General features: G+C 41.4%; 1 protein-coding gene across 3 annotated transcripts in view; it reads right to left on the reverse strand.

The window, feature by feature from the left end:
* Positions 1-1647: 1647 nt before the first annotated feature.
* STON1 (stonin 1) overlaps positions 1648-15176 on the reverse strand; it is a 56039-nt gene continuing 42510 nt past the window's right edge. For all 3 annotated transcript variants that reach the window (XM_086326983.1, XM_086326985.1, XM_086326984.1), the window contains exons 3-4: positions 6868-7070; positions 1648-4677 (exon numbers count right to left, since the gene is read on the reverse strand). In XM_086326983.1, the coding sequence (XP_086183109.1) occupies positions 4603-4677; positions 6868-7070 (278 nt within the window). In that variant the 3' untranslated portion in view covers positions 1648-4602. The remainder of the gene's footprint in view (positions 4678-6867; positions 7071-15176) is intronic.

Below are 15176 nucleotides of genomic sequence, written 5' to 3' on the forward strand. Positions count from 1 at the left end.
AAATCTTATTTCATATAAACTGGGGAAACATGAAGGTAATTAGGTTTAGCACCATGAAATTGCCATCAAGAAAGGTTACATATTGTCAGCGTCATATGGCTCAATCAAATACACCCAGCCCTGTCCTTCAGGACTCTGCTGCTGCCAAGTCGCTTCAGTCATGACTCTGTGCGACCCCACAGATGGCAGCCCACCAGGCTCCCCCATCCCTGGGATTCTACAGGAAAGAACACTGGAGTGGGTAGGTAAGGGCAAAAAATGGTCTTGGGAGTGGAGGAGCTGCTGAGAATGGGGAGGGGCTGGGACAGATGCAAGAAAATGCATTGGAACCACTATGCAACTACGCAGAGAAGGCAGGAGAGTCTAGGTGGAGTTGAAACAAAACAGGAAAGAAATGATTGATGGAATCTGAGGAATTCTGTTACAAATATGATCAGTTTATGTCACTGAATCTTTTTATTGTTCCTGTGGAACAAGAGTCAAGCCCTGTTAATTCCAGGAGTGGCTAAAACAGTTCCCAATAATCCAGCCTCTACGGTGGTTTATTTCCTGATGCAATTTTGAAATTTAACTGCAATGGCTAGATAAAAATTGAATTTCAACACAGGCAGTTTGCTCATACAAAGAGCAGGTGGAGAGTTTCTTAGGTTGGTTTTCATTAGAACTGATTTATCTTCGTATCTTTAATACTCCATAAACATACAACTTACCTGAAATAGATTCTGTACAATTGGATAAAAGTAGTTTTCTAAACTTAAAAAAATCACTTTGAAAGCACATCATTTCTCTAATACTAGTTGCCAAAGTTTGAAAATTGCTTAGAATTCTCCTGTGGACAAAGTTCGTCCAGTTATTGGGAAAAATTGTGAAAGACTTTGTAAAGTGTCTTAACTAGTTCATTTATCCAAATTATCAACAGATTCTATCATCCTTGAGTTATTTCCCAACTCTGTAAGTTTTAGAAAACTGATAATAACATATAAATTAACTGTGTGGGGGTAGAGGAAATTATTACTAATATTGCCCTATGGACCAATCCATTCTGCATCAGTTTGTAAATTCACTTCAGAATTCCTTATTTCCTGTACATGTCTCTGCTCTTTTGAATTTTTCTTAGAACCACTTGTAACAAACATCTTAACAGTAAAACTTGGGCACACACTCATATCATTTCTTCATGAGAATAATGATTATATCCTCTTTCAAAAATAATTCTTTAACATCACAAATTGTACTTTGATGGTGATATTTTCCAGGATGTGTCAAAACACCATGTACACTAACTCCTTAATAGTGAAGCAGTATACATTTGTCTGGGGGCTTCCCAGGTGGCTCAGCAGTAAAGAATTCACCTCCCAATGCAGGAAAGGAGACATGGGTTCAATCGCTAGGTCGGAAAGATCCCCTGAAGAAGGAAGTGGCAACCCACTCCAGTATTCCTGCCTGGAGAATCCCGTGGACAGAGAAGCCTGGCAGGCTACAGTCCACGAGGTAGCAAAGAGTTATATACAACTGAGTATATACACATGTAAGCATGCATTTGTCTGACAGAGTCAATTGTTTAAGGTTATTGAAATGGATTTCATACCTTAAAAAAACAGCCCCAGACCTTGCAAAAGAAGATATAAGTCCATTGCATATCAAGAATCATTTGAAATACATCTTTAATTTTTAAAAAATCAATATGCAATCTACAAAATACTTTGTTACATGATTATTAAGGCTCAATATGTTTTATATTTGTATTGATGACATAAAATCATATTTTGAGTAAGATATAATAATACTTAGTCATTATTAAGGAAGGCCTCCTGACCGAATTTATAAGAGAAAAAGGTCTATATCAAAACACAAACCCAGAATGAAGGGAACTAAAACCCTACAATTACCTAACACAGAAATCAGGTCAAAATGCCAGCCTTTATTTATGTTAAGGAGGGCTTTTTTTTTTCCATTCTTTTTAAATGGATAAACTATTTCTAGTCCCATTAAAAAGAAAGGAAATGTCCTTAAATTCAGATTTGTACAACTGATCAGGTAACCATCAAGCCATGGAATTCATTTACAGAGTTAATACGATCCTTTGACTGGTAAGGCAACTAGACCAGACCAATTAGAGCAGAGCAACCCATCCCAAACTGGCCAACTGCTTGGAAGTCTGCCATTCAGTCAATTATACAAAAGACCCCTAATGGGTCAAACTCATAAAGCATTGATCTAAATAAATTACCTAAATTAAAATGCTAGTAAGGAGTAGTTCCTCCTTCATTCACCTCCTTCCTCCCTTCCTGACCTTAAAAGAAGGAGTTTTTGTCGTTGTTGTTTTGAAGATCATCATTTACTTTCTGGAAAAGGAGATTCTACTTTTTAATATGTAAGTCTAAGTGGACTCTACCTGATTTTTCACTTAGAGCACCAAGATCACATTTGACCTTCTGCCACAGCTCAGGTCAGAAGAACTGTATTAAAAATTCTCTCCACCCAACAAAGAATGTTAATTTAATGCTAAGTAATGAATATTTAAGGACCCTAATAGATGTGCAAATGAACAATTATGCTGCAGAACCCAGCTGTTCCTACCATCACCCTTTGCATTGCCACAAAAACTCAACTTGGGCTTCAGTCAGCTTTTTGTTATTATTTTCAGCACTGAATCTTGAGATGCGTCTGAAGGCTGGAGGGCTGGTGAATAAATGACTCCAGCAGTGAGGTGCCAGCACATGCTGGCAACCTGGAAAGCCTGAGGGGTGATTAATTGGACCCTATGCTGAAATTACTTTGAGGTGTAAATATTCATTAAGTTCATCCGAATTAGACTCTGAGTTCTTTATGGGCAGGATGCCATAAAACAGATCTGAAAGGACCAGCAGTAATTAACTCAGTTACCATCCCTGGGACCATGGAGCAGCACCAAGTTCAGCCTGCCTCCATATTTGCTCTGAGCAGATTGAAGTCATTCCAGAATGTGCCACACCAGGTGAGTCAGGATGGTAGAATTTTTTTATATGATGCACACACAGATTTGCTCTCGTATATATCTATAGCGAGTCTCAAGCATGTGATATTATGAGCAACACATCAAGTGAAGTTAAAAAGAGCAATACCAATTCATTTTAACAGTCAACTTTTGCATTCTTTGCCTTTACAGTAAAATAATGAAAAGCAGTAAATCTGCTGATTGATACAAACCATCATAAATGTTTGTTTTAATTTGCATTTTGAACAGATTAAAATGAATGTAATATAACATTAAATAAAATGTATGAGGGCCAACAGATAATGTTGTTTGGAAGAATACTGTCATATGAGTTTTGACTCAAAACAAATCCGGTAAATAGAGAAAAATATCTCCTAATCATATTTAAGGATCAACATAAATTGAAGGTGTATTAATATCATGTTTTTTTCCATGTTTTTCCTACTAAAAAAATATCTAGAACATAGATTTCCTAAATTTAAAAGTCTGACTTTTCACTGTAAACACTTAAAGGAAGTTATAAACAGAATTATAATTGCTAATGCCATTGACTTTTTTCATTAAAAAAAACAAACATTTATCTGACTTTGAAAAATAGAAATATCACTTGTTAGAAATGTAGACAAAATAATCTAGTATCTTTCACTTTGCTCATCTTTTAAAGAAAATCACTCTAAATTAAGCAGAATTAGCATAAATAGCATGTTAGCAGGACTAGCATAAAATAATCATGATTCAGACTTCTACTTAAGAGGGGCTTGTGTTAATTACAAATAATACTTTATCAAAATACATTCTTAGAGTCTACACTTTTGAGAAGCAATATTCATGGACTATGAAAATTCATTTTTAACATACATTAATATTTTAACTAGTGTCCATACTAGGATTTCATTCTGAAAGGAATCTCTCCAAGCAAAAGGCAGTATGTCTCAGTGACTTGTACTAAAATATGCATAGTAACAGAACTAGTGTCTTTGCCACACATATCAGCACACAAATACATTTTGAAAATAATAATACCATGGGGGAAAGAGAGGTACCAAATACAGCTGATGATTACTCACCAATGTGATAACAAGACAGGAAGATAAATAATTCAGAATCAGAGAGAGTTCCACATCTCCATTTTAGCCTGTGGTTTCCACATCATTCTACAATAGCCACGTTTCAGAGAAGAGCAAGAGGGAAAATTAAGTACTTTGGTTTATGTCTCCTTCAACTGCCTTCTCCTCTAGCACAGGTGCTAACTTAATAAGAAGAGATGGGGCTGGAGGATAATAAACATGGCATCAACCCAGAGTGGAAAACAATCAGCCCCCAAGTAATCAAAAATCAAAAATGCTTTGGCCAGTGGCTGTGAGGTCACACACTGGAGAAGAGTGCCTTTGAGTTCTACTAGGAAATAAAAACATCACAAAAATTCAAGACACATTTTAGATTAAACCCCCGGGGCACAAACATATCAAAAGCATAAAGGATAGCTGGTTCGCTTGCAGGTCTAAACTCCCCTAAACACGGCCAGTGGGTCTGTCATTCCCACTGAACAGCAGTAGAGGACTTGGTGTGGCTTCTGTCAATTATGTATTTGCAAAGTGGGTCATCATCACTGACTCCTGCTACTCCTACTGAGTTACACAGTCACCAGCTTTATCCGGGTCTTCTCCATCGATTTTAATCCACTTCTTTTCTATTTCAACCTGTTGCGCAAAAGCAAAACAGGAGGAAGCATTAATGAATGCAACACGGCATAACACTTCAGTTCTGTTTTGTAAACCAGCAAGCACTGTAGCTACCTCATCCTCTGCACACAAACACAGCCCCTCCACCCTGCCATGCCCGTTCCCAAGTGAGGCACACTGCTCTCCTTCTGGACAAGTCTCCTAAATCCTTCCCTCTAGGGTCAAATCTTGAAGAGGACAAAGGTTCTTCTCAGTCAAACACAGGTGTACACAGAATACACATACTGATAAGACATTTACAAATCTAGCTAGACATGTGATCAATTATATCCCCCAAGTATCACACATCCAGCTTCGGGCCTCCCTGAGCTTCAGAGTACACCCAAAATCATCCCTCTAACTAAAACAAACTAGTTTACAATAGTAACCCATCTGGGCCAAACCATCCACCTGTTCCTCACCTCTGTCATCTCACCCTTTCAAACATTATCTCCTCACAGAGTCCCTCTGGGACTACTCTAGATGAGGAAGCCCTCTATCCCTCTCTATCCTGTGACCTTCTTTTATTCTCTTCTTAGAGTTTGTCAATACTTCAGATTATGGTACTTTTTGACTGATTACTTTTTGTTCTGTCACTAGAAGGTAGGCTTTACGAGGACAGGGACTTCACCTTTGTGTCTCAGCATCTACAGCAGCAGATGGCACTTTGAAACTGCTCAATAAATACTTGTTAAATGGAAGATAACATTTTGAAACCGACTGCCATTAAAGCTAAAGAGACTTTGGTATATAACTCTGAGTGGTCCTCTACAAACTATGTGAAATTGGCGCATCCCAGGAACGGCAGATGGTATGAAGTCTCCATGTGCACTCGACACACATTTCAGTCACACGTAACACTTAGATGCCTAGTGTTACAGGTCAGCTTCCCCAAGAAGCAGATGCTGAGATGGAGACTGGGGTGCAGAAAGTTTACTGTGGAGAGCTCCTGGGGTCAACACCTGACTGACACAGAAAGGGGAGGGGAGAGAAAGGGAGAAGGAGGGGAGGGAGGTGAGGGGAGGGAAAGGGGCAGAACAGGAAGGGAGAGAGGTTAGCCTACAAAGCAGTCACAGTAAAGGTTTTAGCCAATCCCCAGAGAGGGATGAAGCTAGGATGGCCCTGCAGGGTTATTGAAACTTGAGGCAGAAGGGCGTTTAGACCCCTGATCCACCAGTCATTGGACACAGGCTGCCCCAGGAAGGAGATGTGACCTGGAGAGTGGCATATTGCATCATCCAGGGCAATTCCCAGCTGCCGAATCAGTCCTTCGATTTTGAAGGGACGCACAGAATAGCACCCACTCATCATTGGTTTTACCAATACAGAAAACATTACTGGACCTGAACATACAGGCTTCTGAACAGACAGTCCAAAATAAAGAAAATTTCAGACTTAGATTACTATATTATAGAACCGCTAGTTGGTGCTAATGATATCATATAATCACACCATTTCAAGATACTATGGGAAATGTGTGATAGAGGTTATTTCTGTAACTACTAACTTTGAAGCTGAGAAGGAAAAGCAAGCTTAGGAATAAGTGCAAGTGTACATCACTCTCTAATTCAACCGGCTTAAGAATGCAGATGAGCTGATGGTGAACATTTAAAATTGTGGTGACACAGTAACTCAGCATTTCCCCAAACAGTGCACCACAGAATACTATTACAGAAGATACTGATAGGTGTTTTACAGGAGACAAGACTCCATAATTGGCAAGTAGGGAGAGACTGAGCTAAGTTTAGCAAGTTTCTTTACTGCAGGACTTCCTTGTTCAACATTAAGTGGATAGCATTCCCCAACTTATTTTTTTCTTAGATCATTATATGGGACATATGTCCCATAGAACACATCTTGGGAAATGTTATTCTGATAAAACCTTTATTACAAATATGCTTCTGAAATGTAAACTTATTTTTAATGCCCTGTTTTTCATTGAGATCTGAGTTAAGTACATGGCACTGTCCTCAGGTTCCTAATGTTCTCTAGAACTGAGGGGAAGAACTAGGCTCACTGGTGACCATCAAGTTTCCACAACTGGGCTCTTTTCTAGGTCTAATACATACATACACAGGAAGTTACTTAAGAGGGCAAATAAGAATCTAAAGCCAAATCAGGTCACAGCTTCAAAAGTCCAATCCTAACCCCAAGGGCTTTGGGATGTACCTGGATGTTGTAGCAAGCCCGATGATGAATGTGTTTTTGAGGCTGGACATCACTCTCCACCCCCAGAGACCTGACCTCTGTCCTTGAAGCAGTGGTATCAAGGATCCCAAACTGAATAGTAGCAAATGGATACCAATCGGAGGGAATTTCTTGGTCTGATCCAAGTTCTAGTTTGTAAGACAAACAATGGGGATGATCAGGACCTTGAAGAAAAAAAATCAAAAGGTCAGTCAAAGCATTTCAATGGGCAGTGCACATTTCTCATGAGTGTAAAAGGCACGCATCTCTCTCTTTAATAAACATTTCCATTAGCACTCTGGCTGTGAATTCCATTGAATTACATATCTTCAAAATTCACAATCTTGCACTAATTGGGGAGGGGGGAATCTAACTGCATTTTTTAAAGTACTAGCTTTAAAGTAAGTGCAATTTATCATTATATAGTTACATATGTTAACTCCCAAAATATTTCCAAGTAGAAGTAGGCTGTTTCTTTTTTCAAAAAGAAAGTTAAATATTTCATTTAATTATTCAAATAAAACAATGACCAACAACAGTGACAAAAAATTCAGAGTTATATCAACTTCATACGTACAAAAAAAGATCTTCATGACCCAGATATTCACGATGGTGTGATCTCTCACCTAGAGACAGACATCCTGGAATGTGAAGTCAAGTGGGCCTTAGGAAGCATCACTACGAACAAAGCTAGTGGAGGTGATGGAATTCCAGTGGAGTGCTTTCAAATCCTGAAAGATGATGCTGTGAAAGTGCTCCACTCAATATGCCAGCAAATTTGGAAAACTCAGCAGTGGCCACAGGACTGGAAAAGGTCAGTTTCATTCCAATCCCAAAGAAAGGCAATGCCAAAGAATGCTCAAACTACTGCACAATTGCACTCATCTCACATGCTTAAAATTCTCCAAGCCAGGCTTCAACAATATGTGAACCGTGAACTTCCAGATGTTCAAGCTGGTTTTAAAAAAACCAGAGATCAAATTGCCAACATCTGCTGGATCATCGAAAAAGCAAGAGAGTTCCAGAAAAACATCTATTTCTGCTTTATTGACTACGTCAAAGCCTTTGACTGTGTGGATCACAATAAACTGGAAAATTCTGAAAGAGATGGGAATACCAGACCAGCTGACCTGCCTCTTGAGAAACCTATATGCAGGTCAGGAAGCAACAATTAGAACTGGACATGGAACCAACAGACTAGTTCCAAATAGGAAAAGGAGTATGTCAAGGCTGTATATTGTCACCCTGCTTATTTAACTTACATGCAGAGTACATCATGAGAAACGCTGGGCTGGACGAAGCACAAGCTGGAATCAAGATTGCCGGGAGAAATATCAATAACCTCAGATATGCAGATGACACCACCCTTATGGCAGAAAGTGAAGAAGAACTAAAGAGCCTCTTGATGAAAGTGAAAGAGGAGAGTGAAAAAGTTGGCTTAAAGCTCCACATTCAGAAAACTAAGATCATGGCATCTGGTCCCATCACTTCATAGCAAATAGATGGGGAAACAGTGGAAACAATGACTGACTTTATTTTGGGGGGCTCTAAAATCACTGCAGATGGTGACTGCAGCCATGAACTTAAAAGACGCTTGCTCCTTAGAAGGAAAGTTATGACCAACCTAGATGGCATATTGAAAAGCAGAGACATTACTTTGTCAACAAAGGTCCGTCTAGTCAAGGTTATGGTTTTTCTAGTAGTCATGTATGGATTTGAGAGTTGGACTGTGAAGAAAGCTGAGCGCCAAAGAATTGATGCTTTTGAACTGTGGTGTTGGAGAAGACTCTTGAGAGTCCCTTAGACTGCAAGGAGATCCAACCAGTCCATCCTAAAGGAGATCAGTCCTGGGTGTTCATTGGAAGGACTGATGTTGAAGCTGAAACTCCAACTTTGGCTACCTGATGCAAAGAGCTGACTCATTTGAAAAGACCCTGATGCTGGGAAAGATTGAGGGCAGGAGGAGAAGGGGACGACAGAGGATGAGATGGTTGGATGGCATCACTGACTCAATGGACATGAGTTTGGGTGGACTCTGAGAGTTAGTGATGGACAGGGAGGCCTGGCATGCTGCAATTCATGGGGTCACAAAGAGTTGGACACGACTAAGCGACTGAACCGAACATATGTGAGTGCCTTCTATTGAGTGATTCTAATTCAGAATAATAGAATAACATAAGCATGCTAAGTTTTTTAAATTAAAAGATGAGTAATATTTAAATTAAGCATCATTGTTGGGCTACAATGCACACAAGACATATTTAAAAAGAAAACTTTCTGTTAAGTAGACTAAGATAATAATTCTTAATTTTTTCATTTTCTTACCATTCTATTTATTGATAATGCAAAGGAAAATTTCAGAGTAAATTAGGTCACTTTATAAAGAATTATGGTTTTTTTAAAGTTCAACTTAGTGAATTTTTTCTTGCATTTCAGAAAAGATTCTAAGCCAAGGATTCTTTTTTTTAGTGGGACATTATTTTTGAGTACATTAATTCCCACTTACCCTCCTCAAAGCTTTGACTGGAACAAATGTACAGCGTGGAGATGGGCATACTGACTTTCAATGTTTCCACGATTTTTTTCTTCACTTAGTTTGCTTTGCCATGTATTGAGCATCTACTCTATACCAAACCAGACTCTCTGCCAGACCTTAGGATATCAGATATACACAAAAACTTTTAAGAGGGGTTATATACTGTGTGTTTATGTATGTATGTTACAGCGAAGTTAAAAATATTTTCAATGTAATCACTGCAGTAACTCTATGAATGTTCCATGATTCTGTTCCACCAGTCCACAGTGCCTGCATATTCCATGTAGCTGCGTGTGCTAAGTCGCTCTAGTCATGTCTGACTCTGTGTGACCCTATGGACAGCAGCCCACCAGGCTCCTCTGTCCATGAGGTTCTCCAGGCAAGCATACTAGAGTGCATTCCCATTTCCTCCTCCAGGGGATCTTCCCAACCCAGGGACCGAACCCTCGTTTCTTACGTCTCCTGCATTGGCATATTCCATCTACATATTCCTTGTAGCTACCTTTACTTATGCAAGAGATAACAATAATTTCAAAAGCCAGATTAAATTACTATACCACTGACATGACGCAAGAAAGAACATTTCTATCAAAAGATAGCTTTAGGCACAAAAACAAGAATTTAAAGGATTTCACTTAATTCTTAAAAGATAAATTGCCTTTCATGCCTTACAACTGCTTCTTATAGAGAGACTAATAGAATTGTAAGGCTATAAAAGCCCTTGAGAAGTCACCCATCAACAGATGCTGATTAGCGTCTCCACCACTCGTAGGGCAAGACAACAGCGGCCCCAGAGTTGCCTTACACTATCCAGATCACTGTAGTCAAGTGATAACTTTATTAACACACACACACACACAGGGGAGATTCCACAATCCATTAGCTTTTCTAGCCTTCTGTCTACAGGATACAGTAAGTTTATTTAAACTTAATTCAGGCACTCTTGAGTCCTTTATGGCATGGTGGTTAAGCACATAAGCACTGACTCAGGATGCCCAGGATCAGATCCCAGCTCTGCTACTTGAAAGATGTGTGAGACCCTTCGCAAGTTATTTGATCGCTGCGAGCCTCAGTTTCCCCATCTGAAAATGGGTGTGATGATGGTAACAGTATGAACCGTATGGGATTGCTGTGAGGACTAAAGAAGCCAGCTGGCACACACAGCTGTAGAGCCGTACCATGTGCTTAGTTACTCAGTCATGTCCAACTCTTTGAGACCCCACGGACTTTAGCCTGCCAGGCTCCTCTGTCCATAGGGATTCACCAGGCAAGAATACTGGAGTGGGCTGCCATGCCCTCCTCCGGGGATCTTCCCAACCCAGGGATCGAAACCAGGTCTCTGCATTGCAGGAGGATTCTTTACCCTCTTGAGAGTTGTACTGATAGAAGTGCAAAGTGCTCTTTGATTATAAATTCAATATTATCATTTAATGACTGTAATTCTGCTAATGAAAGGACTGTGAATTCTACACTTTTAGAGCTGAAAATAATACTAAAGATTATCTAATTTGATACATTTTAAAGAAAAATTCTTTCGGAATTTTGCAATGAAAATAACCCAACTTTAAGACCTAGTAGTCCAAAAATAGGTTTAGGAAAAAAACCTTTCTATCCACTTTTCTAAAAAAAAAAAAAAAGAAGAAGAAGAAGAAGGTTTAAAGATAACATTTTTCTGACATATTTTTTCTTGGCTTTTAAAACTCTAAATACTCTACAATGTTTAGTAACTCACACTCCCTTTGAACTTTGATATCGATAAAGAAAAGTATCATGTCTATCCTTAGCACAAGTCTGGCACATTTGGAGCTGAAAGGCTATTTGTGGAATTTACAAAAGAATAACTAATAGAGGAAAACCATGTTCTTTATCTCAGTACTGACCACCAGGGGGCACTCTCAGGCTTTGGTAATCAGTCTCACCGCTTTCTAAGGACTATGCATACAAATCACAAAATCTGTTCAGGTCTAGTAGATATCCAGTCCTTCTTGAACCAAAATATTTTACATCTGAAATGGAATTGGTGAGAGTTGGAGGGAATGAATGGTAGGAGGGTGACACCAGTGGAGGAGGAGAGAAAAACCAATGCACTGAAGAGACAGCAAAGAAAAAAGTAATAGCAGGATATATTTTAAAATTGGTAAAACCAGGAGAGTGGAGATAGACGTATGTTAAGTGACCCTCCGTCATTCTCACCTCTCTCTCTAATGCTATGCTGCCATATGCACCCTCTATGGCTAACAAGGTTTTCCTGTCTTCATTCTCTCCCCCTCCTTTCTCCATTTTCCTCTCTCTCCCTCCCCCTCTTTATCCACCGCCTTCTCCTCCTCCTCTTTGTCTTTCCCACCCCCAGCAAAATCTGTGCTCAAGAAAAGTCCTCTGTTGTCATTTACACCTTAGCCTGAATGAACTATCTGGGGCCAACCTTTGTTTAAAATGAAAGGCTCACTCACTGTTAAAGGTATATTAAGCACTGGCATGATGGCAGAAAAGACATTTAAGGAGCCAACATCCCACCTCCCCTAAAATCACGAGTGATTTCACCAACAGGAAAAGTCAATACTGATCTCACAAATCCCCAAGAAAGGGGCATTTTTTTAAAATTTGTTTTTAATGAGTAGAAGTAATTCATATAGTCTTTTTAGTTTCCATTTTTCTAAATTTTTTTTCCCTAACAGTGTAGGTTTTTCAGAAGCTAGCTTGAAAGGGTAACGTTTTAAAGAACTTCTTTTAAAATCCTCTCTTCTCTAAATACCCAAGTGATTTTTAAAGTCGTATAGAAACATCAAGATGCATTTTAAGTCCTTGCTCCTCTGCATGAGGCCCATGGCCAGCGGACTTGGCATCGCTGGAGCATGTGTGGGAGACACAGTATGGGGAGCCCCACCTGCCAAATCAGAGTCCACGTTCTAACAAGGCGATTCATGTGCACGCCAACACTTGAGAAGCACTGCCTCAGGATAAAGCCTTCCTCTCTACTCTAGCCTTACTCTTTCTACGCTTCTCAAGAAAAAAGTGGCAGGAAGCCTCTTAATCTTTGCATTACCACCGTGACAAGTCCACGTGACCCCAGAAGTGTCCAGACCCAGCCTGGCTCAGAGCCCCCCCTTCCCCCAGACTCCACTGGTCACAGCTTCACTGCCTTCTCAATGGGCCTCCTCTTGGAGCACAGGCCTGATCTGAATGAAGCAGCTTTCATCCCAAGGGATTTATTTGGTCAGTGAGTTCTCACTATGTAGTTGGCTGGAATGCTGGTAAAACATCTTTCTGCATGAGCCTCGTGCTAGGACAGTCCTCTACAAGAATTCCCAAAGGCCAGGACCAAGTCCAGAGAGCCTCTCTGGGAATGCATTCTTCTAATTGTCCTCAGAGAGCACAACTGCTGGTAAATGCAGATGGGAGGGTAGTAAGGGAGCTCTAAAAGACACAGGATGCAGAGAGCAGGGAGGACTGATGCCTAGGAGGCCAGGACAGTTCTCCCAGGAGAGCTACCAGGCCAGCAGCGTGGAAGAGCCTCTCACAAGCACCAATACCTGGGCTTCAGGCCTGGAGTCTGCTTGGTGGGGATGAGGCCTATATGTGCTATTTTAAATATTATAACTCTAATGATTCTAAGGACTCTAACATGCAGCCAGGGCTGGAAGCAGATTTTAAAAGGAGTGAGGAGAGGCTATCTTAGCTAATGGCACCACTGCCCATCTTTTCGTAAAAGCCATAGGCCCTGAACTCCTCCCAGCCCCTCCCTTCCCCCCGAGCCCACAGACCGCCCATCACTGTCTCGGGGTCACCCTTCACCTTTGTCTCAGTTCTCCCACTGCCCCTTCTTGTCTTATTCAGTCCCTCTCCCTTCTACCAGCCTCCCGTTACTTTAATCTACTTCTGAATCTCTCCTCCACAATGTACGCCTGACTTTCTAAAACAAGGTGTGCACAAATGTGCCTGAAAACATTCCAGAGGCCCTGTTGACAATCCCCACACCCCACAGCGTGGCTCACAACACTCTTCGCATCCTGGTTTCCTCTCCAACTCTCCCCTCAGTCCTGAAACTCAGGTAAGATCCCCCCATCGACGCGCCTGTGTTTCTGCTGTTTCTGTCTTGATGGAATCCCACTGATTCTTACAGGCCAAGCTGAAGCATCCCCTCTCCAGCAGAGCCTTCCCTACCCGTCCCCGTCCCCCCGGAGCTGATCACCCCTTCCTCTGGGGTCCCCATCAGGTATGTAGTACATGCCTGCAATAGAAGAAAGTACAGTGCCATTGTGCCTTTGGATAGCTGCTTCTGCGTCTGCCTCACCCATCAGACATCTGTTTCCAGAAAGCAGGGAACATGTTTCTATCTGTGTCCCCTGAGCACCCAGCACAGAGCCTGTACCTACAGGAAATTTTGTGGGTGTTGGTGCAACAGATGCGTGAATGAGAGAGCCATCCCATTAAATTCTTGTTGAATGGATTGATTACCTATACCATTAATTCTGAGAAAATGCAGTATTCTGAACAGGATCATTTTTACAAGAAGCTTTATATATGTTGTTCCCCTTCTAAAATCAGAAAAGGATGATTTGCATGGGTCCTCAGGTTGAAAAAGAAGTGTGGTTGCCCCGGCGGGTCTAGGCTGCACCAAGACAGAGCAACTGGAGTGGGCTCCCTGCACACCTTGCCCGCCCTGAGCCCAGCCAGACAAGCCAGCAGGCTGAACCCTCAGTGCTCCTCTCTCAGAGGCATAATCATTCTTCACATCTGTGCAAAAGCTACACTTGACCTTCTGTTCTGGGTCCAGTGACCATCTCTAGGACTAAAGGAGAACAACAGGAGTCGGGTTATCACCCAGACCTCAGGGGACATCTCTGGGGACCGAGGAGTTTACAGCCAGCGTTCCAGCCTGCCTCCCCATCTTTCCCTTTGTATTTAGCAAAATAAAAGTCACAAATAACTTTGAGAGCAGATCCCTTGGAATCACATACTCAAAACCTGACAATTTGTTTCCCTGGGAGGAAGATAATCTGAGAATAATTTTAACTTGTTCCTCATTATCAAGATGGCAGGAAACAGGCCCTAAATGGATTCTATCATGGAAGACAATCCCATCCTGTTAAGAGTTGCCCAGGAGGTGCCCTTAGAGGCCACACCTGTGAGCATACTACCCCATCACTGCCTCTCCCCGCCTGCCTGGGCTCTCCTGGCTATTCCTTGGAACTAGGAGGTAACTACGAACTACTGCAAGTCCAGAGAACACTGTGGAGGGGAACTGGGCATAAAAGGAGAAAAGCAAGTTCTGTCAGAAAGGGCTACTGAGCAGGGGCTTCCCTTCAGCACAGAGGCCTGGGACTTGTCAGCCACAAGCTGTGTCTCTCACCTGCCGGGCCCTCTCCATAATTCAAGCTGCAATTAGTTGAGAGATGCTACACATTACGTTCACCTGGGCCATTCTGATTTAACTGGCATACAGTAGAGCCAATGCAGGAGACACGGGTTTGATTCCTGGGTGGGAAAAATTCCCTGGAGGAGGAAATGGCAACCCATTCCAGAATGCCTGCCTGGGAAATCACATGGACAGAGGAGCCTGGCAGGCTACAGTCCATGGGGTTGCAAAGAGTCACACATGACTGAGCATAGCACAGCAGGCTATTCTAACAGATAACCCGTTTTGAAAAATGGGCTTTTTTGCTGGAGGTCTACCCCAAATAAAAACGCTTCCTCTGAAGTCTACAGCATGGAGGTCCTACGATGAAATTAAATTTCCCTGAAGGACTAGTCCAGC

This window comes from Bos grunniens, chromosome 11, assembly GCF_055505025.1.
Source record: "Bos grunniens cultivar Pamir isolate PY7600 chromosome 11, Bosgru_T2T1.0, whole genome shotgun sequence".
Lineage (NCBI taxonomy): Eukaryota > Metazoa > Chordata > Mammalia > Artiodactyla > Bovidae > Bos > Bos grunniens.